This window comes from Aplysia californica, unplaced genomic scaffold (assembly GCF_000002075.1).
Source record: "Aplysia californica isolate F4 #8 unplaced genomic scaffold, AplCal3.0 scaffold00623, whole genome shotgun sequence".
NCBI lineage: Eukaryota > Metazoa > Mollusca > Gastropoda > Aplysiida > Aplysiidae > Aplysia > Aplysia californica.
In genome coordinates this window covers 431,419-452,548 of record NW_004797893.1, presented here as the reverse complement: position 1 = coordinate 452,548, position 21,130 = coordinate 431,419, and the positions used below count along the sequence as shown (strand labels likewise).

At 39.6% G+C, this 21,130-nt stretch overlaps 1 protein-coding gene across 3 annotated transcripts in view; it reads right to left on the bottom strand.

Moving 5' to 3' along the window:
* Nucleotides 1-4,211: 4,211 nt before the first annotated feature.
* The window catches only part of LOC101861315 (E3 ubiquitin-protein ligase listerin), a 42,847-nt gene continuing 25,928 nt past the window's right edge, over nt 4,212-21,130 (bottom strand). For 2 of the 3 annotated variants that reach the window (XM_013087685.2, XM_005107697.3), the window contains exons 20-32: nt 19,181-19,320; nt 18,569-18,704; nt 17,265-17,394; nt 16,156-16,393; nt 14,058-14,295; nt 12,827-12,895; nt 12,425-12,608; nt 11,542-11,674; nt 9,840-9,969; nt 8,993-9,080; nt 7,235-7,429; nt 6,413-6,580; nt 4,732-5,695 (exon numbers count right to left, since the gene is read on the bottom strand). In XM_013087685.2, the coding sequence (XP_012943139.1) occupies nt 5,636-5,695; nt 6,413-6,580; nt 7,235-7,429; nt 8,993-9,080; nt 9,840-9,969; nt 11,542-11,674; nt 12,425-12,608; nt 12,827-12,895; nt 14,058-14,295; nt 16,156-16,393; nt 17,265-17,394; nt 18,569-18,704; nt 19,181-19,320 (1,909 nt within the window). In that variant the 3' untranslated portion in view covers nt 4,732-5,635. Of the gene's footprint in view, nt 4,692-4,731; nt 5,696-6,412; nt 6,581-7,234; nt 7,430-8,992; nt 9,081-9,839; nt 9,970-11,541; nt 11,675-12,424; nt 12,609-12,826; nt 12,896-14,057; nt 14,296-16,155; nt 16,394-17,264; nt 17,395-18,568; nt 18,705-19,180; nt 19,321-21,130 lie in introns of those variants that run through there. The other variant, XR_001185227.2, reaches the window with a different exon arrangement.

Here is a 21,130-nt window from a genome sequence, read left to right as displayed (position 1 = left end):
CACACACACTCGCACACAACTAGATTTAGTGTTCTTTCAGATAACCAGATGGCCCATGTATGGTTTGAAGATACTTTAAGTTGTACTTATACAGTGCAGCCTCTGCATAACGACATCGACGGGACCAACAAATAATGTCGTTATAGAGAGGCAACGAAAAATATTATTTATTATATATTATAACAAAAAAATCGGGACGTAGGCACCATGTCGCTATGCATAGGATGTCGTTATATCGAAGGTCGTTATAGAGAGGCTGAGCGTCCTAAGTTTTGGGGAGCAGTAAATGTAGAGATCATCGAGACATGCCTGCTCTTCGTGTGCGGAGGCTTTTGCAGTGCCTGCTTGTACATCTTTCTCAACATTTCTTTTTTTGGTTGGTTAAAAAAAAAAGGGGGGGGGGGGGGGTAAAAATCCCTGTTATTCCTGGCTCAGAAGTTTGAAAAAGTTATATACTTACACTTACAAATGTCAGCCCGCTCAGCAAGCTGAAGCAGGTTTCTGATGTGAAAGGCGAACACTTCATCATATCACAATGCTTATCCCCTCCCCCCCCCCCCCCCCCAAAAAAACACCCACACCCACACACTCCCCCCCCCCCCCCCCCCCACACCCCCAGCACCACAAATTAAACTACAACCACCAAAATAGTTTTTATATTGCCATTGTCAGCCCCACCTTTATAAACGCAAATGGATTCTTGTCACAAATGTCAAGCCTGTAAATGTATATATTGGTATATTTTCAACTAAACCAGTTGTCGAACCGGTTCGCGGTAGACCTTCATCTAATTTCTAATCCAGAAACATTTCGATAGACCTTAAACTAAAAGTGTTCAACATAATATCCTTCGGCGGTTGAAGATATAGAAGAGTAAGCCGTTAGGCTGTCATCAAGGCAAAATTCAAATTTAAAAATTCGTACCATCATTTGCCATAAGAAAACATCCCAATCACACCTATGTAAAATAATGAGACACATCCTTAACCCTATCCGAACGTCGTGTTTTACTATCGTATCCATACGACGTGGGGAACTCGGTGCCACCACTTTCCAAAGAGGAAATTACTGGTTAATCCGAACCGTACGCTTTGCATAGCAGTCAAAATCATTTTTTGACAAAAACTGAAAGTTTCAAAGAGATCTTCGTACTAGAAGTATTTAAAAATGTGAAGAATACAACCCCGGGGTTACAAAATGACCCCCAGAGCGTACAGATATGGTTAAACTTTCCTTGGTTACAAACACACTGACAATTGTCTTTTCTGGGGAGCAAATCAAGAGAAAAGATCTGAAGGGAGGGAAGTAGTAGAAGGACATTCTGCTTTCTCTTTGTCTAACGCCCATTCAAAGCTGATCGTCTTTTAAAGACTGAAAAGGCCACCATTACATTGTAGTTAGATAAGGGGATATAATCAAAGATGCCGTGTAAGTTCTTTCCTTTTTTCGTTTGTTTTGTTTTGTTATCTAAATAGTTTGTCTCAGTGATTAAGGTTCTTTTAATTAAAAACAAGCCATAGTCTATAGTAACCCTCTCATGAAATTGTTTTGAATCTCCCTGATTTCACAATGCTGAAAAGGGCATCTAAAGTCGCACTCGTGCTTGACATTAATTAAATACGTTGATCGCCAAGTTGCTTAGGGATGATCAGACCTGTACATTCTAATAGCCGTGTTAGTGTAAGGGTTTGTTTCCTAACAGTCTAGATTTATTATAATTATAGTCCATCTCTGATAAGACCTGGTCAGATAGTGAAGAGCCTTGAAAATTCCCCAAAACAACTCGAGTAAAAAAACCAAAATCCGTTGGGCATTCGAACCACGTCCGAACGTACAGGCCCACTAATTGTAGTACATGTTAGCGTACATTAAAAAAGACATTCATTAATTCATGTTTGCCTCCTTACGTAGCTTTTATCCCAGCAATTCAAGTTCTTTTACTTATCAAACGGTTATCAATAGATCCCACACTCAAAACATTTTGATTTTCCGCGATTTCACTATAGTAAAGAGGATGTTAGTCAGTCCGTTTCTTTCTTCTTTTTGTGTTTTTAGCAATAAATAATCCGCAGCCGACTTGCTAGGCCGGAGACAGTTACGCCAGAGCCCAGTTAGCCTGCAACTTTTCGGGCGGGGTGACCCGGGTTCTCCCTCACGGCTAGCGTGACGCCGAAGTGGCATAAAGCCACACCGTACGTCGTTGAACACAGCAATCCCCCACTTTGTCCAGTTTCCACCTCCCGGGACGTGGACCTGGGGTTGACGTATCCTACGATTACCAACACACCATCCAGCACAACGTGCCTACCTCCAAAAATTCGATGACAACAAGGCTAGAGGGCGACCGAGAAAGACCTGGATAGATGGAGTCAGGGAAACATTTAACACCCACGGCATCCCCCTGACCCAAGCTCTCCGGCTGGCGACAGAGAGACGTCTCTTTCTTCCCGCGACACCCAAAAGGGTATAAGCGGCGGATAAAAGAAAAAAGAAAAGAAGAAAGAGGATGTTTCGATTCTGTTCGCACTGGTACTTTGATATTGAAAGAGAGAAACTAAACATGTACATGTACATACAAAGAAGCTAATTACATTTTAAAAAAATTAAAAACGGCACACGTTTAGGCAGATGAGCAAACCACTCTAGGAAAAGGAAAGGCAGTTTCATCAGTGGCAAGCTGTGGCGTTGTGATTATTACAAGCAGCGTGCTATTATTTCCTTTACTTTTTTCTCTGTACATTACATGTACCAAGTTAACTACCTAGGTAACAATGTCTATGACTGCTCTTCCTCCTTAGAAGGTAAAGACCATCATCAGTTCATGAAGAACAAATTTTTGTTACACACACATGTTATATTAAGTGTTCTGTAGAGTTTTTTGCGGATGATTTGGCGCTTCCGTCACACACCCAGTCCAGGAACAGATACAAGCACACCTCAGTTTTAAAAAGAGTAACAAAATCTGTTGGACTGGCGATCCACCTGAAAAGTCAGTGGCCTAAAACAAAGAGATAGATGCACCACAAAGAAAGCAAACAATAGAAGGACAAGAACTCTAGCTAATGTATCCAGCCTTTCGGGACACCGAATGTGTTTTGTGTTTCATTCTTGTGACTTTCGTATTGGTAGATTTGTACCCTATATTACTTGGTATCTATGAAACCCCTCACTGGCTGAAGACTTGTGATTGTCGAAGATTTAGAGATAATGCTAGAGAGTAATGTACAAAGAAAAGAAAGAGAGACAAAGACAAACGATGTTTGATAGAAAAAAAGGAGCCGCCACCATCCACTTATGAGACTAAAACAAGGCAGCCAATGCTGAACAGTGCAGTTGATTGTTTTACACCCCATCAACACAAAAATTTGCATCTTTTGAGAGGCCAGCTGCTTTGACCCTGCCTGCCAGGGCCTACCTTGACTTGGTGGGATAGAGCATCCGATCAGACAAATGGAAACAAAAATTTCCTCAAACAGGAATCAAATCTCAAGTCTCAGTTTCAGTTTGATAAAAGTTTCACGGCACTCGCAACTGCCTAAGATTATACGAGCACGTTCAAATCTTTGTCAGTGAGGCAATGAGCCTAATTATTATAGGACAGACAGCGATAAGATGAGATACTGATAATAATGGAAAAAAAGTTCCCAGAGACAGTGGTTTGATCATTTTGCCTCTTCTTACAGTAAAAGTTTGTTATGATTTTTTTAGTATTTCTTTCCTCATGTTTATAGCAACAATATTATTATTATTTACTTTTCTACCAAATTATATATTGAAGGTTCCAAAGTATGAGAGAAAGAGCAATAATGATTAATATTGCACCGCATAAGATAGTCACACTTTAAAACTTTCAATTAATATACCTGTGATTTAAACAGATAAAAATGAACAAGTTGGTTGCATAAACACAAGGAAAGAGCAATGCAGGTAACCTGGATCATGGCAACTGACCCAAAAGAACACTTCCCAACGAGCTTAATAAGTTATCCGTCTTTCAGCTTTCCCCCTGGACAAATAGTAGGCCTACTGTTGAGTGGATGCAGAAAGAGCAAGCTCAGAGATACGTTTATAACGGTGCTGTACAAAATTGAGATAAAACGTTAAGAAAACAAGTTTAAACAAGTATGGAACATCATTTAAAACATTCTGCAGATGCATCCATTGCAATTTTTAAAAAAATGTTTTTAAAAAACACACAAAAAAACCCAAACTTTTTGTCCAGATAAGAATTTATTTGCCATTCCCAATCCAAATGGGACACCAATGCTACTTTTCATTGTAATACATTTAAACACTGTAACATGATATCATTATCATGACACAAATAAGTAACATCATCATCATCATCGGCCTCTCTCACACTGCCAGAGAACAGGCCATCAACAAGAGTTCTCCATCTAATTATCTGGGCTATAGTCTCCACCTGTGCATCAGTTCTGTTTGTCTCCTAAAGTCTTTAGACCTGTATTTAGGTCCCTCCTCCAAGTATATTTATACCCCCCTTTCTTTTTACTTCCTCTTGTGAATTCTATCTTAAGGCTTGGTGGGTTACATTTCTGATTTTTACATCAGTTTTCTTTTGATTCGTTGGCTCCCACAGGTTTTGAACTAGAGTCGAGATATTTGCAAATAAAGGTAAAACTAGCAAAAAAATTATCGCCAAAGCTTAATGACTTCCAAAGCTTAAATGCCTTTGGAAACTGCAAATTTACATTTTTTGGGCCTTTGTCAAACACTTTTCAGTAAAATCAACAACAAAATATTTTTTAATGGATATAAAAGATGTTGTACTCACTATGTGACAATTGAAACCAATACCACATCATTTCTGAGCACAGAACTTTTCATTTCTTTAAAAAAAAAAAGTCACAATAGTATAATGCACTACTTTATCAAGATACAAATTCAATAGAAAGATAAGAATCTTAGAATGACAGCCGACTCTGCTGGTAAACCATTACAACCATATAGAAGTAAAGAGTAGCATTGTAGCCCAAAGACACATTTACAACTTTAAAAAATAAGATCTGGTAAGCCACATACATTTGAATCATGTAAGATCTTGACAGAGATCTGATTGCTTTCTAAATACTTGACAACGTAGTCTGGGCTTGTTTTTGAATACATTCTTGTTCAGAGCATACAGATATGCATGCACCCAATTAGACAAACCAGTAGACTAATATTTGGAAAAATAAAACACAGATTGATCCTTTCCTTCTTGTTTAACCAAACCCCAACATTTTACGGTAACTCCAAATCTTCGTAAGTCTCAGACCACACTTGTTGATATATAAAAGTAATGATGTGCACTACAGGCAATCACATTAAAAGGAAATGCAAGAGGTCAGCCACACATTTCACTGAACTGCCACAGGTAGTTGCATTACCAATGCAAAGCGCAAAAAGTTTCTTAACCCTATGACCTAGTTAAAGTTAACTTGGTCCTCAGTAGGACTGAGTAATCTGACAAAATGATAACCACTCGGCATTGTCTGGATTCCTTGACCTAGTTAGCTCAGTAATGGGACTGAGTGAGTTAACGGATTAACAGTAACTTAGTAAAGCTGTTCCTCGGTTAGGACTCTCGTAGTTTGTTGCACCAATGACTAGGCCAAGACCTGGCTGTCTCTCATCAAAACAAGTTCCGACACAAGGGACATGAAGATTTTTGGCTGGTGCTGAACCATTTGTACTGCGAAGAAAAATGTGGAGAAAAAAAGCTATAAAAAGGAATACGGTAAGAACAATGATAAAATTATTACACAGCACATAAGAAAGGCAATAAAAATGATTCACTTATTGTTTCAGTAACTTCCGTTGTGTTTTTCAAAATTTGTATCTTTGCTTGGTTCAGTTAAAATATTGTAGAAATATACATACATTGGTGAAGGATTCAATGGCATTTTCAGAATGCCTGACAATTTGGATTCTCATTCCGCAAGGGACTACTCTATCGCTTACAGGAGGATATGTTTTCAAGGCCTTTAAAAGGGCTAAAGACAAATTAATAGGCTGGGTACTAATGTACTGGACTAAGTTTCAAAGCATACAGTAAAAAGTGATATTTTTTCTTTTAGTTTTAAAGATGGCTCATTAGTCTTTGCCTGCAAACATTTTACAATCGAAATACAGAACGTTGAGAAAGCAGTAAGAGCACCAGGAAACAAGCTTGTTTTTTTACACAGGATTTTATCTCCCCATACATAAAAGCAGATCTCACTTTCACACACATTTGTGCAACAGACAAAAATGAACACATTAACTGTAGTTTATTTTGGCTGTGGAAGATTTGAACCTAGGCCTATTTCCCACGTTTCCAGCTTTTGGAGCTGAAGGCAAAGCTGACACTGATAATGTCAATTTTGGTTTTTGTTATTGAATATATTTTGACTTCTAAGAGAACACTCACCAAGCAAGCAGAGTGGAATTTCTTGTGACATGTCTTACACGTCAGCCTGGGGAGTTGGAACGTCGTGCCGTGGATGACAGAGAAGCAGATCATACAATCATCTATACCTTCAAACTTTTTGTCAATATTTCCCTTCCATAATCGCAAGCCTTCCTCAATGCTGCCATTCTGAAAAAAGAAAGGGAGGTGGGAAAATGTTACTTCATAAAAAAGGGACCTTCCTCAATGCTCCTATTTAAAAAGACAAAAGAAGAGTGGAAAAATTCATGTCTTTCTTAAAGGGATCTTTCCTCAATGCTACATAGTTCTAAGGAGTACAAATATGAGAGAAAATTTATGGTCTTTCTTGCAAAGGGGTCCATTTCCATGTTGCTATTTCAAAAGAGTAAATAAATAATGGAACATTTCTGTTTCATAAAATGGTGCCTCCTCAATACCGTCATTATCAAAGGGTTTTTAAAAAAGATAGAAAATATAGATCTCTTAATAAGCAGATGTCCTAAAAGACAAAGAGACAGATAGACAGACCGACAGACAGATAGATATATATAAATACTGCAAAATAATGATGACTGAAGGAGGAAATACAGCAGCAGCAGACACAGAAGCAGAAGGAAGAGAAAGAGGGAAGAGTACAAGGAGAATAAGAGGAAGAAGATGGAGGAAGAGGTGGAAGAGGAGGAAGAAGAAAAAGAAGAAGAAGAAGAAGAAGAAGAAGAAGAAGAAGAAGAAGAAGGAAGAAGAAGAAGAAGAAGAAGAAGAAGGAGAAGAGGGAGAAGAAGAACAAGAACAACAACAATAGCAAGGAAATCATAGTGTTACCTGGTGCTGTAGGAAGATGTTGAGCTGCATCAGCCAGCGATCCCACTGTCCCTGAGATACGCCCACACGGCGGTCACAGGCCACATTCAGCCTCCCCAGGGGAAAGTTCTCTGGCAGAGTGATGGTCAAAGTCACGCTCACTTCTGCCATCTCATAGGTGGCGCTCACCTCTCGGGCTGCTGGCCGAGCACGTATCTGGTGAACAAACAACAGAGTGAACGACCTATTTAGTTTTAGCTTTAGTAAGAGTTTTACTGTATTCCCAGAACAAACAGGTCATATAAGTGCCGAAGATTTAAGGCGTCACTGGACAGTAACAAACAAATAAAAGCAGAAGGAGATTTTTTTTGTTTTAGTAACGTGTTATAAGGGAGTCACAAACGCAATAAAAGGAGTGGAGATAAGGACGATAGGATTGGAAAGAAGGAGCAAACAATAGCAGAGCACCTGCTAACCACTCACTCGAGTAAGGAAAATTCATAACAAGAACATACAATAAAAAATGGACATTACTAAACAAGATAATAGCTGGTGACAGAATTTGTATACATCAGCACATGGAAGACATACAGATTATACAATTAAACAAGGCTCATTATTATGGTTCTTTATCTCTTGGCTTCTAGCTAAGGTTCAAAATGACAAAAACACAAATGGCATTAAAGCAAAACTAGTTATGTGACTAGTCCCACCCCCTTCACCCCTCAAATAACAAACAGCACTTTTCTGCATGGGGACCACACCTCCTTCCAAGAGAATGGCACAGAGCCTGTAGTCCCTCCGCCTCCAATTAAATCAATATAATTTTTGTCCAGTCTGTTTATAATGTTCGTCAATAAAAAAAAAAAAGACATTATACAATTTCCTTTCTTAACCAGCATTGTACACATGAAGGCGTATTTTCGCGTGACAGCCAATTATATCACCAACAATTTCGGAACAAGAATCCAAGTCACTTTCCAAATCAAGATTGTTAATCAAATCTTTCTCAAATATAACTGCTTTTTCCTGCAGTCAGTCTCACTGTTCACTACTCCAGTGTAGCTGATGGGAAGTTTTTGGACATGGGGACAGAGGTAGATCTTGATCTAAAATTCATCATCATCAATGCCTTTCACCCCTGGCTGGGTATAGGCCACATACAAGCTCCTCCATTTATCTCTGTCCTGAGCCATCCTTCCAAGCTCGTTCCAAGTGAGCTTCATTTCTCTCATGTCCCTTTCCACGCATCTGTAGTTGGTATCGGTGCATTTCTTGGAGAACTTGTGCAGTTTTTCCAGCCTCATAAAGGGTCCTAACGTTCCATGAGCCGATCCGAAGAGACTTGGACTTGGATGATGGTGGAGACTTCTGCCCAGCAGCTTCCTTTCGGCTTTCACCGCCTTGCATCATAAACTCTCCATTTGGAGAAGATCCCCGATCAGCCAAGCAGAGATAATGGTTTTTGCTTGAATGTGTTTCTGTAGCAGGTTCTTTTTACGAGAGAGGTTGTTAGCCTCATGACTCAACCCCCGACCTGGAGGCAGGATGATTCTGTTTCAGGAGTCACTACCTGGTTCGCCATTTAGTCGCCTCGTACAACACGCTAGCACCACGTCAGTCCTATTCTTCTCAATGCCGAGACTGCACGGCTATGATCTAAAATTGTCAACGATTTAAATCTGGCTGTTCAAAAAAAAAATTCATGAAATTAATTCTTGCTGATAAGAGCTAAACATTTAAGTCACGCCAATAAACAGAAAAGTGCATGGTATTTACCGTAATCCCTTCCATGTTGGTTGTCGGATTGTTGGACGCTGAGATCTGATGGAGGATGAGATCTTTGCTCAAGTACTGACTAGTAAACCTGGGACAGAAAATCAGAGACAGACATGTGAACCGACTACCAAACCAGGAGCACAGACATGTACACACATTCACTTTCAGCCTACTTTCAGCACACATCTTCAATGGCACCGAGTAAAAACTCGTGAGATTTCCTAAACTTGTGACTGCGCTTTAAAAAGATATGCTGACACTTTATCCATATTAATGCAGGACAAAATCTATCCAATAAAGAATGAAAATTGAAACTGCAGACATTTTCAGAAAGAGACAGTAGTAATTTCATGCGATCCCCTAAAAAACAAATGGAAACTGCATTACATGTAACGGTTTTGGAATTTCACAGATTTTTAACAGAGTCGGAAAGACAGATTAAAGTGTCCCAAATATGTCTGTATGACCATTGTAAGGTAACTGTAAATAAAACGTGATTCAATGTCTTCCATGTTGCCTCATCTTTCAAAAGTAACACACAAAACAATTTCAACTTTCAGGGACGTTAATGAATGAAGAAAATTCTAAAGATACAATTATCTTAAGCTTCCCTTATATACCAGCAGAGGAAATTTTCATCTCACAGCAAATCCATTACAAAAAACACTTGAGACCTTGTAAGTTTTAAAGTTGGTAAGAGGGTCAAATGTATGTATGTTTACGTTGATATGACGATATCTATTGTACTTTGTGATGCAGATACCAGTGAAAACACACTGTCAGTCTCTTCCAAACAGGTTGAAGTAAGTGTACTTTCCCCATATCTTTTCGTATTAAAGCAGCATACCTGTCCACAAAGTTGGAAGACTTCCGGTCCTGATCCACCCACCACACTCTCACGAGAGCAGGCAACGTCTCAAGACAACGTCTGTATACGGAAAGTGCCAGACCAGATAATTCTTCACTACTGCCTTCCCCTGGTAAACAAAAAATTTATGAAAAATTGAATCAGCTCATTGCATAGCTAATCCATTAAAAAACAACAACATTTGTCACCCCGCTTGTACGTAAGCGGGTAAGGGTGTTGAAAAAGTGTCCTAGAAAAGAGAGCTACTTTACCATGTTAAAAGAAAGGTGGTTAATGGAATTAATCCATGAAACAGTTTTTTCCTAATTAACTCCAGTGACCCAGAGTGAAAAGCAAAGAAATCACACCAAAAAAACTCCCCAATGAACTGCCAATGAAGACTTTACCAAAAAGCATGATTATCTTGTTCTGACATCAGTCTGCTTTCTGATGTGAGCAAAATTAGGCAATTTATCCCCCACTCAAAAAGTGTTAGTCATTATGAAACAATGAAGAAAGGCAAACCTCGTAAGTTTTCCAACAGAAAAATGGTCCAAATATTTGATTTAAACAAGAAAGTCTTCTGATGGGTGTGGTGTCGTATTAGATCTACAAATTTCTATTTACATCGGCCATAACTGCACAGTAGCTGCTGACCAGCTGATATAATCAGCTGATGACTAATGTGGGGTTAAGCAAAAAAATCAGTGAGTACAAACAGCTTACTTCACTTTCATCGAGTAATGATAAATACAATACAGAACATGTTAACTCTTATCCTGCGTCTGTGCCCAGATGCGTATCTTATCAGCAACCGATTACGTCGGACTCGCCGGGCAGGCCGCCGGGGTCACTCAGTGTGTACTGTTGGTGTACAGCGCGCGCGCCGGGAAACGTGTGTTTTCGCCATGAATACCGCGGGAGTGTGTTAACTGATGATGAAAATAACGCTCTATCCTTCATAGCATTCTATTTATAAAGTGTTACAAACACATGAATAACCCCCTCTCACAAGCTGATAAGACATTACGAGTAGTTACGCCCATTTGAATAACCTTTCTGGACGCTCTTGTTGTTATGAATGACCTGAGGTTCGAAAAGGGATAATTTAGGTCAATTTCCGAATGTTTTACACTCAAATTGTTCTTTGTACCTGCACAAGGGTATTCAAAACTATTAAACAAGCTCATCTTTTATCAGGTAGTATCATTTCATATAAAATCAAGCTCATTTGAAATATTTTGTATAGAAAAATGGAAGTCTTGTTTCCTGACTATCCTTTCGAGCTCCTCATGTCTAAGTGGGTCAATTTCTTCTATAATTTCATTGGACGAACATCTAGAGCTATCAACTTGGCATGTTTTGAATGAGACGTATGCCTCGATTACGAACCAACGCAGGTGGTTCTAGAAGAAGGCCACAAACGCACACAAACTCAAGCAGACTGACGCACACACACTTGACCTGCGTGAATGGGGATCCGACTCGGGACCCGAATGACACGTAAGAGGATGCGCGCTGCGCGTGCGCTGAGCCAGGAGCTACACTGACTCGGGACCAGAACGCAGGCGAGGTGCCGAAATAGGCTTATCGGGCTACATAAACCCAGCTCCCGCAGGATGAGGGTTAAAAGATCAACCAAAGAAATACACAGAAATTTCTTTCCTTCAAAACTTGAAGAGACCATAAAGATTTAAATCACCTGCAGCATCCTGATCCAGACTGAATTCTAGCAAAGGTGTGTTAACCTGAGACGGAACCAAGCGGAAGAGATGGTCTAGTAGATGGTTGACAGAGTCACGTGACTTGAAGTACCCAGCGTATTTGGCTCGCAGCTGTGGACAAGAATAGGACGTGTAGAGAAAAACCAAGCATGTAAAGTAAGAAAAAGTTGACAGAACTGCAACTAATTCAGACATCCATCCTGTTTGGATCATGTGGCCACCTTCTAAAGTAAAAAAGTTCGTTTGACTTTTCCACATTTCATTTTAAGTACCAAGAAAAATAAATACAAAAAACAAATTAATGAGAACTTAGTTCACAAAATACACGTTTTTGAGTGATGTACAACTGAGTTAACCATGCTCCATTATAATTTTCTATAGCTATGCAAGGAGCAGATAGAATAAATAATCATGGTGCCAACGGGCCACAAAAAAAATCCTGAACTATTTTATCCCATGGAAAAGTGATCATATTATTATTATTATTATTGTCTAAGCGCGTCTTTTATCAAGACTGTCTTTAATATCAAGTGTAACATGACATGCAAAAAGAGATAAAAAACATAAATAAATGTATAAGCAGGTGCCTATTACAAAATCTGGATAAGTAAAGAAATCCATATTTCCGGAATATCTAGAATATGGCGCTACTGTTTAAAAACTAAAATTTCCATTATATTTTTCACAATAATACTACTACCTGAAATCAACGCAATAAAAATAGTTTTTTCAGGAAACCAAATAAAACATAAAAACCATGAATCAAGAATAAAACAAAACACAAAATCTAATATGGAAAGTTAAATAATCCTCCAACAGCAAAGACTTATGCTAGGCCAAACGGCTCTTGTCCACACTGACCAGATTTGGAGAGCAGCGGAAAAGCTGCAGCAGTAGCGTCCAGGCCAGCATGTAGCCCCTGGCCTGAGCACTCTCTTCCGAGCCCCGTTCCATCTCCACCTGCTCCTCCACCGAGGCCACCATCAGTGCGTCCAGGTAGTGGGAGGTGGACTCCACCAGCTGGACCAGGGCCTCCGGCGGAGATCTGGACAGAAAACATATATAGTTGAGATACTAGAAAAGTTTTCAAAACTAGCCCATTGTATGACCATAACATTAAAATGTATAATTTACGGACCCACTGGTTCAGTTTACATTTTTTTTTCAATATCAAATTCAACATACATATATGAAAACCGAAGAGTGGCAAAAAAAATAAAAAAATAAAAAATAACACCTTTATTTCAAGGCTCACGTTTTTACCTCATTTCTTCTTCTTCCTTGTTCTCCTCCCCTACAGGCGGCTCGTGTCTTGGAACATCTTCAATAACACTGTAAACATATAAAATACAAAGAGAAGTAAAGATCAGTACACACAAATTAAGAGAATAAATGTGGCTTCTTAGCAACTTTCTCAACTATGAAATCTCTGAGGAGCACGAGTTTATTTGCCTTGTATCTTCAGAGGAGTTAAGTTTAAAGTGGCGTTAACTGTGACATGTTGCAGCAAGGATTTTGAGAAAAACAGAGTTTGTAAGGCAGAAGCAGCCAGAGAAACAAGAGAATCAAGACGGTCATATCCTAACATTGATGTAGTACACCACAAGTACTCTTTGTGGAAAATTCTTCTAAAAAAGAATAGAGCATTTAAACGCTACAAGCAACTCCACCAGTTTTAACCAACCAACCATAGGCAGATAGGCACACCACTCTAGGAAAGGGAAAAGCTGTGCTATTTGCGACGGATTGTTACTTTTGTGATCATTACAAGTTGCATGCTATTATTTCCTTTACTTTACCAATCTAGCTACCAACGGTAGTCGGTTAGGTCTATAACTTCTTTTCCTCCTTGGACGTTACAGTTAAAGGTCATTATCAGTTCATGACAGACAAATTACTATCATTATTACACTGTTAAGTCATTTCAAAAGTACAGCATGAGACTGTTGTACGACTGATTTCCAGGGAGAAGATATGTTTTGCAACCCTGACAAAGTTTCTACGGCGTACATGACAGTGAGTGGGTGGGTGCACTGTAATATATGTTAAAGTTCTTTAAACACAGAAAGTTTTGTAAGAGGCAGGACCTCCAGGACATAAGGCCCGTATTTGATAAAATAGTGCATACTGTAATCTAGCATGATAACCTCTGAGCTAACGGTGCCACTAAAGGGGCTTGAGGAAAATTTTTTCCACTGAATAATAGGGCAGGATTACATTTCATATTCATTTGACACCCAGTGATCTTCAAGCCCACACACCTATTAAATTTCAGTGGTCACTCCTTAATCAAAATGCTTTCAGTAAATGAGGCAGAAGTTGTTCTCAAAGCCCTCAGAAAGGTTTTGCTAAGCTTAAGTTATAGATCTGCCACTGCCAAACATATTTACACAAGCATCCAGCAAAAAAAAACCCCTCCATATAACTTAATGGGACTGGGTGCTAAAACAAGTACATGTTACTTTCATGACACAGCACAAACCATCTTACTCACCGAGACAAGAGGTGATAGGACGCCAGCTGTACACATCTCTGCCTTGACATGAGCAGCGGAGACAGATGGTTCAGCAACGTCTTCAGGCTGTCGGGCAGCACACTCGTGTCACTCACTGTCAGCCGGGCCGGCAGTTGGTGCTTCAAGATCACAGAAATTGGGCAAGCAACTATCGTCATTGATAAGGGAGCAAGCATAATTTTGTTCTCTGCACATGAAGTTGCTTGATCAGACGCAGCTAAAAGAAAAGAAAAAGTAACATGAACTTTTTGAAAAACACAACCATACAGAGGTGTTTCCAGCTGAAATATCAAACTAAAAAATGCAGCTAAAAAACATGTTAAAAAAAAGTGGACAAAAAAAGTAATCAGATTAATGTTGTAATAAAAAAAGAACAAATATATAATTTATATTCCTCACTGCACCCTTCTTAGTAATCCCCTGCTGCATGTGTGCCGTGATTCTAGCATGTCTTCAAGCATTGGAACCTTCTCTGTAGCATGCCGATACTCCCACATTGTCTAGTGATAAAGCCCAGAAACTGCACAATGCAGACGATTGCAACTAGGCATGGGTCTCAACTCAGAATTTTTAAAAAGGAGGAAATTTCCGCTTGATCGCGACAGAAGCCCATTTTTGCGAGACACCCACTATTATTATACTGTTGGACCCTAGAATGTTGAAATAAAAACCATCAATTTATCAAAGCAAGGTTATTTCATACCAGTTTGAGAGTTTGGAAGATAATTTCAAGTAAGAGTCACTTACCAAATATTTACAATCTTGATTACGTACAGAAAGTGGAGGCGCACTGTGGTCTTGTACGACTTATTTATATTTTACCTTCATCATATTCGCCTATATAAACTATATAAAAATGAATCTTGTTTTGAGCCTGGGAAAAGGCCTAGAACCAGAATATTGACTGTCATGAACCAGTCTGAGTATAATGATTCATATAATAAACGTGAAAGACAAAATTAATGCTCAAACTCAAAGTAGAGTAGTAATTTGAATAGCTCAAGTAAACCTATTTAAAGTGAGAGGTGTAAGAACTGTTGGAGGGCAAGATACAGTGACACTGAAAATCTGCGAATCTTGAACAAAAAGCTAAAATATATAGACATAATTTACTGTCACCCATCCAATGAAACGCGAACACTTAGGCCCCTGCCCTAAGTTCATTAACACACATACAAGTAGTTATGACTGATCCCGATTATACACAAGGCATGCACAAACGCGCAATTTACTTTGCAGAGAGCTGTAGTAGTAATAAAAATTCTAAATATTAAAATTTGCTTCCAATATCTTTTCTTTTTTTGTCCTCTGGTGTTGCGTCCAGCCCTCCCCCCATCCCCGAGTGTATCTTTTTAAAAAAAATCAATAATCTCCCCCCATTCTGGAGTCCTGTACTTCACAGTGCTCAGAACGCGCACAGGTTCATTGACCGGTCACAATGACGAGCCCGACATGAAGCTTGTATAACTTTCTTTTCTTTTCTTTCTTTTTTTTTTTGCCCCCACAAGTGAGAGCACAGTGACGAACATTATTTTCATGGCGCACCACGTTTGTAATGCAGAACTTGCATGTTACAAATGTTGCGTATTCAGACGTTTACAGACAAATTTCTGAGATCTTGATTTTCCAGTCGAGCCTCGGTGTCACATACAATTCCGCTTGCCGCCATAGCCGCCTGTTCGCGTGAAACGTACTCTCACACCGGGAAAAGCCGAATTAACATCACAATCGCGACCGACAAAAACGAACTTAAAGACGTTATCGGATTTGGTTTTCAAATAATATTCTAGATCTTTTATGTATTTTCCCGCGTCTCGGCGATTTTTTTTTCAAATTTGCCGGTAATTCCTAAGGCGTGGCAGTCACTCTGCTCCCAGCAACTCTCTTTCTGATTGACCCGCTTTCGCAGTAGCGGAGTTTAGCAGAGGACATGGCGGTAGCGGAAATCCGCTAAATGGCGGAATATTGAGACCCATGCTAGGGTCTCAAGGAGTTAAAATTGAGAGATGCCACAGGCAGCACATAAGAGCAAACATAATAAATCTACCTGGAAAATTGTGGCAGCTTCACAACTTACCTAACGTTACAAACATGTGAAGAAGTGGAGAGAAGATGCCTTCACAGAAAAACTCCTCCCATTCTGTCTTGGCCTTCTCTGTGACACAATTGGGCGGCGCTTCCAATGACATTTCTTTCACGACTGGAGCAGAAGCAAAGGTGTGGACGGCAAAATCAGACAGTTGACACACCGAAACCAGCAACGGCCTTCTGGTCACATCATTAGACCAGGAACTGGCATCAATTTCAGACAAATACTGTGAAAGAATAGAGAACAAAAAGGTTAGTGTACTACCACAGGTCACAGCTATTTTTACTACGATGGTCCCACTGAAATCAGAGAAAGAGGGGGAAAAAGTGTTTTCAGAAAGAAAGAAAAATCTTTATGTAAGTTTAGACGTCAAAGTCACCACCATGCATACATAATAAGATTCAGGTCAACGTCACATACTGCAAAATTTAACATCAGTGCAAACATACATTGCTGGTCTTCACAAGGCAGTGCCTTACATCCATGTGCTTCTTGGTGAACAAAGGTAAATAGGGTAAGGTTTCTTCCCAAAGAATACAATGTTCAACCCAATATAGCAGGGAATTGAAATTACAAGTTTCCAAATGCATGTCCAACTAGTTAACTGGGATGTCTCATTACATTATGAAACTACCACAGAGAAATAAATATCTGAGGAACTCTATGCCACCCAACAACAGAAAACTGTTAAAGCCTCGTCAAAAGCCTGTGCGTTCAAACTTCTTTAGCTTGACAGGCGGGTTAACTGTGTTAAGCTAAAGACATTTTCAAAATGGGCATTAGAAGCATTAATGATGTACAAATCAATGTGGGGCTTAATTCTGATTACTCTCTGCTAAATCATAATACTGTTTGTATTCTGAAACATGTGCCTGAGGTCTTTGATACTGAACCCCCCACCCCCAACATCACAGTAAGTTTGCAGTAAGGTCTTAAATGAAGAAGACAAGTGACACGAACCTATGAGAAAAGGAAAATTGATAAAAACATTTGGGTTGCCATGACGTCAAGCGTGAAAGACATTCTCTTTACTATTTCTAAGAATGGGGAGTTCAACATTACTTTTACCCGAAAACCTTGTACAGAAAGATACTCACCTGAATCCATTCCACAAGAACACAAAGGCAGAACTCCCAAAACTGCTCACTATGTGACACCATCAGATCGGGTAACGTGCGAGCAATGCACGTATTCAAGTGCATGTGCTCTTTAGAGCAGTCAGCATCTCTGAAAGAAAAAAAAGGGAAACATAAAAAGGTGCAGTGAAAAGAAAACAAAGCAACCTTACTATACTTGGATACAGTTCAGAGCTACCACAGAAGCAGATAATTTAACGCAAGAATACCAAGAAACCCTGGTTGCAGCGAGTGCAAGGTATAATAAATAGGATTCCAGCATTAGTAAAAAAAACAAAAAAACAAGGGCAAAACAAAGTCAAGGTTTATCTACATATTTGTCCAAAAAGCTCACTATCATTGAAAAAAAAAGAGCCAAAATCTTCAGGAAATAAATGTCCAAATAAAGTAGTGGTCACTTTTCGGAACAACTACACCTTATACGAAATAGCGCAACATTGTACTCGAAAAGAAACATTTTTGTCACGATGTGGTGGAATCAGGCGCTCCTCAATTTTCCACCATGTGGAGTTAATGGTATCATCTGAAAGCTTATTCCTATGCCTTGCTTTCAATGAAATAAATATCCATCCATCTTGAATAGAAGTCAAGATATGTGTGATAGAAGGAGGTAGAGTCACCTGGTTTCAGTGGTTAAATTAGCGAGAAAATGGCTGTCCAAGTTTGGTATCTTCAATAGCTTGAGATTCCTAGAAAACTGAAAATAACATATTATGTTGCGCCTCCAACCATCATTTTTCCAGTAAAATTCACATGGAAATGTGTGTTTATATGGACATAAAAGATGCAGAGTCAAAATAAAATTCAATAAAATGTGCCAACCTGGTGGAAAAATGTCTGTTTCATTGATTTCATTATTTGGACGCACGCCTGATTTCACCATGATGCCTCACATTTATGTCTTAAAATATACATCAATCAAAGTTTGACTACGAGTGTCAACCAAGTTCATATGATAAAAAGGCTTATTGACTGTCAATGGGAGGCTTACACAACTTCACCACATTCCCCTTAGCTAGCCAGTGTGATCCTGTTACCTCCCCAGTGCCCTTTGGACATATTATGTTGCAGCATGTTAGACCCAAGTCACTAACCTTCACCCGTTCCGTCTCTGTTGATTAATATGTACCCATTAACAGCTGGATGAGCTAAAGAAAAGAAAGATGGTTAAGTACCTTTCCTAGGAATACATCATCCCACCCAACAATGCCAGGAATTGAACTCATTACAACAAGATAGCAAGTTGAACATTTCACTGAACTCACCCTCCAGTCAACAAGTGGATGCCTTTGTCTTTCAGCTCCTTCACTATCTCAGTCAGCTGTTGAAACAGGGCGACCTTCACCTCTTCTGTCATCACATCCAGGTCTTTGGCCAGTTCAACAAAGCCACACATACAGTCTGAAATATACAGGTGGACACTGACATTATAACAGGCTGTAACACTTACAGTACTGTAAAATTCTTTCTAAAACTGAAAAAACTAAACTGACATTACTTTGCAGGTTCCTGCCTGGACATTATTTCATCAGAAACATTTTTCAGGGTTCTCTTATTATCCCCTGGTAAAAGGTAAGGTAAAGTGAGTGGTTCTACAAAAATACTCAAATCATTTTTAAAAAATCAGTCTATGACACTAAAAAGTAGCTTTTGGAACATCTTAAAAGCTTGGATTTTCTTTTCAGTGAAATAATAACTATGCCTTCACAGGAGAGAATAAAACATGAAAAAAAAGGGAACAAAATATACAGAGAAAAAAAAAATACTTAAGAACCGTATTTTTCTCTCACTGGCCACTGACAACATGATGCCAGTGTGATGAAACAAGACTTTATCATACATCAAGATGGGGACCTGTTGAAAAAATATCAACTGACCTGACATAGTCTCCAGACTAGCTTCATCACGGCCTACAGCAGCCCCAGTAGCCAAATTAAAGGCTTTGCATATTCCATCACCAGTCACTGGGAGCACCAGCAGATCCTTCACTTCTTTCTCAACTTCCGGGTCCACCAACCTGTCAACGAAATTGACGAGATTTGTTTTTCTTCTGCCATTTCAAATCAAAGCCTGTATGGTTGCTTTTAAGCACAAGGGGGCTATCCTGAAAATTGCTGTTCTGAGAAAATTAAAGGTAAAGTTTTTGCTCCTTTTTCAGTTTCTTTAAAACACAAGGACAGTTTTCTCTATAACCAAACAAATATACACACCGATGAAACCAAACTTCTCCTATAGTTAGGGCTATGGCCACTTTTGGTGTAGGTCAAGATTTCTGGAATCCCTTGAAATCCGGGTTAGCCCAAGCGACCATATCTACTGCTTAGTCTAAGACTCCACCAAACACCATTTAAAAAAGTGGCATATGGGGGAGTGTTACACTGAATAGTTGGATATACTTTTTGAGGGCCACATAGTGGGTGGTTGGCGGGTGCTCAGGTGTGGTTTGCGTCTTCTTTCCTATCAAACATCTATCGTCTTTATCTCCCCTCCTTTTTGTATTTCAAAAGCTTATCATAGACACTTCCATCTTCATTATACCCTTTGTGTAGCAATGCCCACCGAGCGCGTTTTGTTCTGCCGATTTTTGGCCCCCGCAGCGGGGGTGTTTCGTGGGACACACTAACGCAAAGGTTGTTGTCTTCAACTCGCTCTCACGCCGCTTCTCGTGAATGGATATGAATTAAACTTGGCAGCCAATCAGAAAAGAGGTCAATCTCGTAGTATGCAGATTGACAACATTGTACCCATCCTAGAAGCAGTCGAAAACGTTTGCGAAATAGGTTGATGTGGTGCGCTTTGAAGATTTTTCAGAGCTGTGATTTGTCAAACTGACTGATACGTTGTACACCATTTTTCTTTATTCCCTTAAAATTTCAAGCTTCTGTGTTTAGCGGTTTTCGCGTAATCTTTAAAAATGTGGGAGTAACTAAGGGGAAAAGCGACATTGCCATTTGCGCGTTCTGGGTGAACGACCTGCGGCTGGGAAATTTCCACTGAGTGACGTCACCAGCCATTGGTCGCCTCGGGCGCTACAAACGAGGCCCCGCTTATGTGAACCGGAAAGGGGGGGGGAGGGGGGGGGGGGAAGGATACTTGAAAACTGAACGGGGGCCTTGATAACTTGCGTTTTTGTTGCATTTTAGTCACAATACAATAGATGTAGTCATCTTTATTTGCTTGATTGCATGACAGAAGAATAGAAACAGAAAAGCAAACATCTTGAGAAGTGGTATGGCATTGTGTTTGCGTTATGAAAGCCTATTCCCCCCTCTTGGGAAAGCACACACTTGGACTCGTCCAGTGTGCTCTGTTTGGAAAAGTGAGGCATTAAGATTGTTATTAAAGAGTATGGTAATTATTTAGTCCAGTCTGGGAAGACAGTCCCGTTTATACATTGTTATCGTTCACGCGTGCGAGCGTGAGTGCGCGCGCGTGTGAGAGAGAGATAGAGAGATAGATAGATAGATAGATAGATAGAGAGAGAGAGAGAGAGAGAGAGAGAGAGAGAGAGAGAGAGAGAGAGAGAGAGAGAGAGAGAGAGAGAGAGAGAGAGAGAGAGAAGGGGGGGGGGGGGTGTAAATATGTTACATTTATTGTATGAGTTGTAGCCTACACATGCGAAATATTCCCATGACTTGTAAACTATATTATCTGAACGCATCTTAATCTACCACACAATAGGACACTGTCCAACAATGGATATACACAGAGACGATCTTATTTTCTATAACAAAGAATGCATGCTTTTACTAGTACAGAACTGGATTTATTAGTAGCTCTCTACTTACATTTTTGTGACAAATTGATCCAGAGCATTGCTTGGCAAG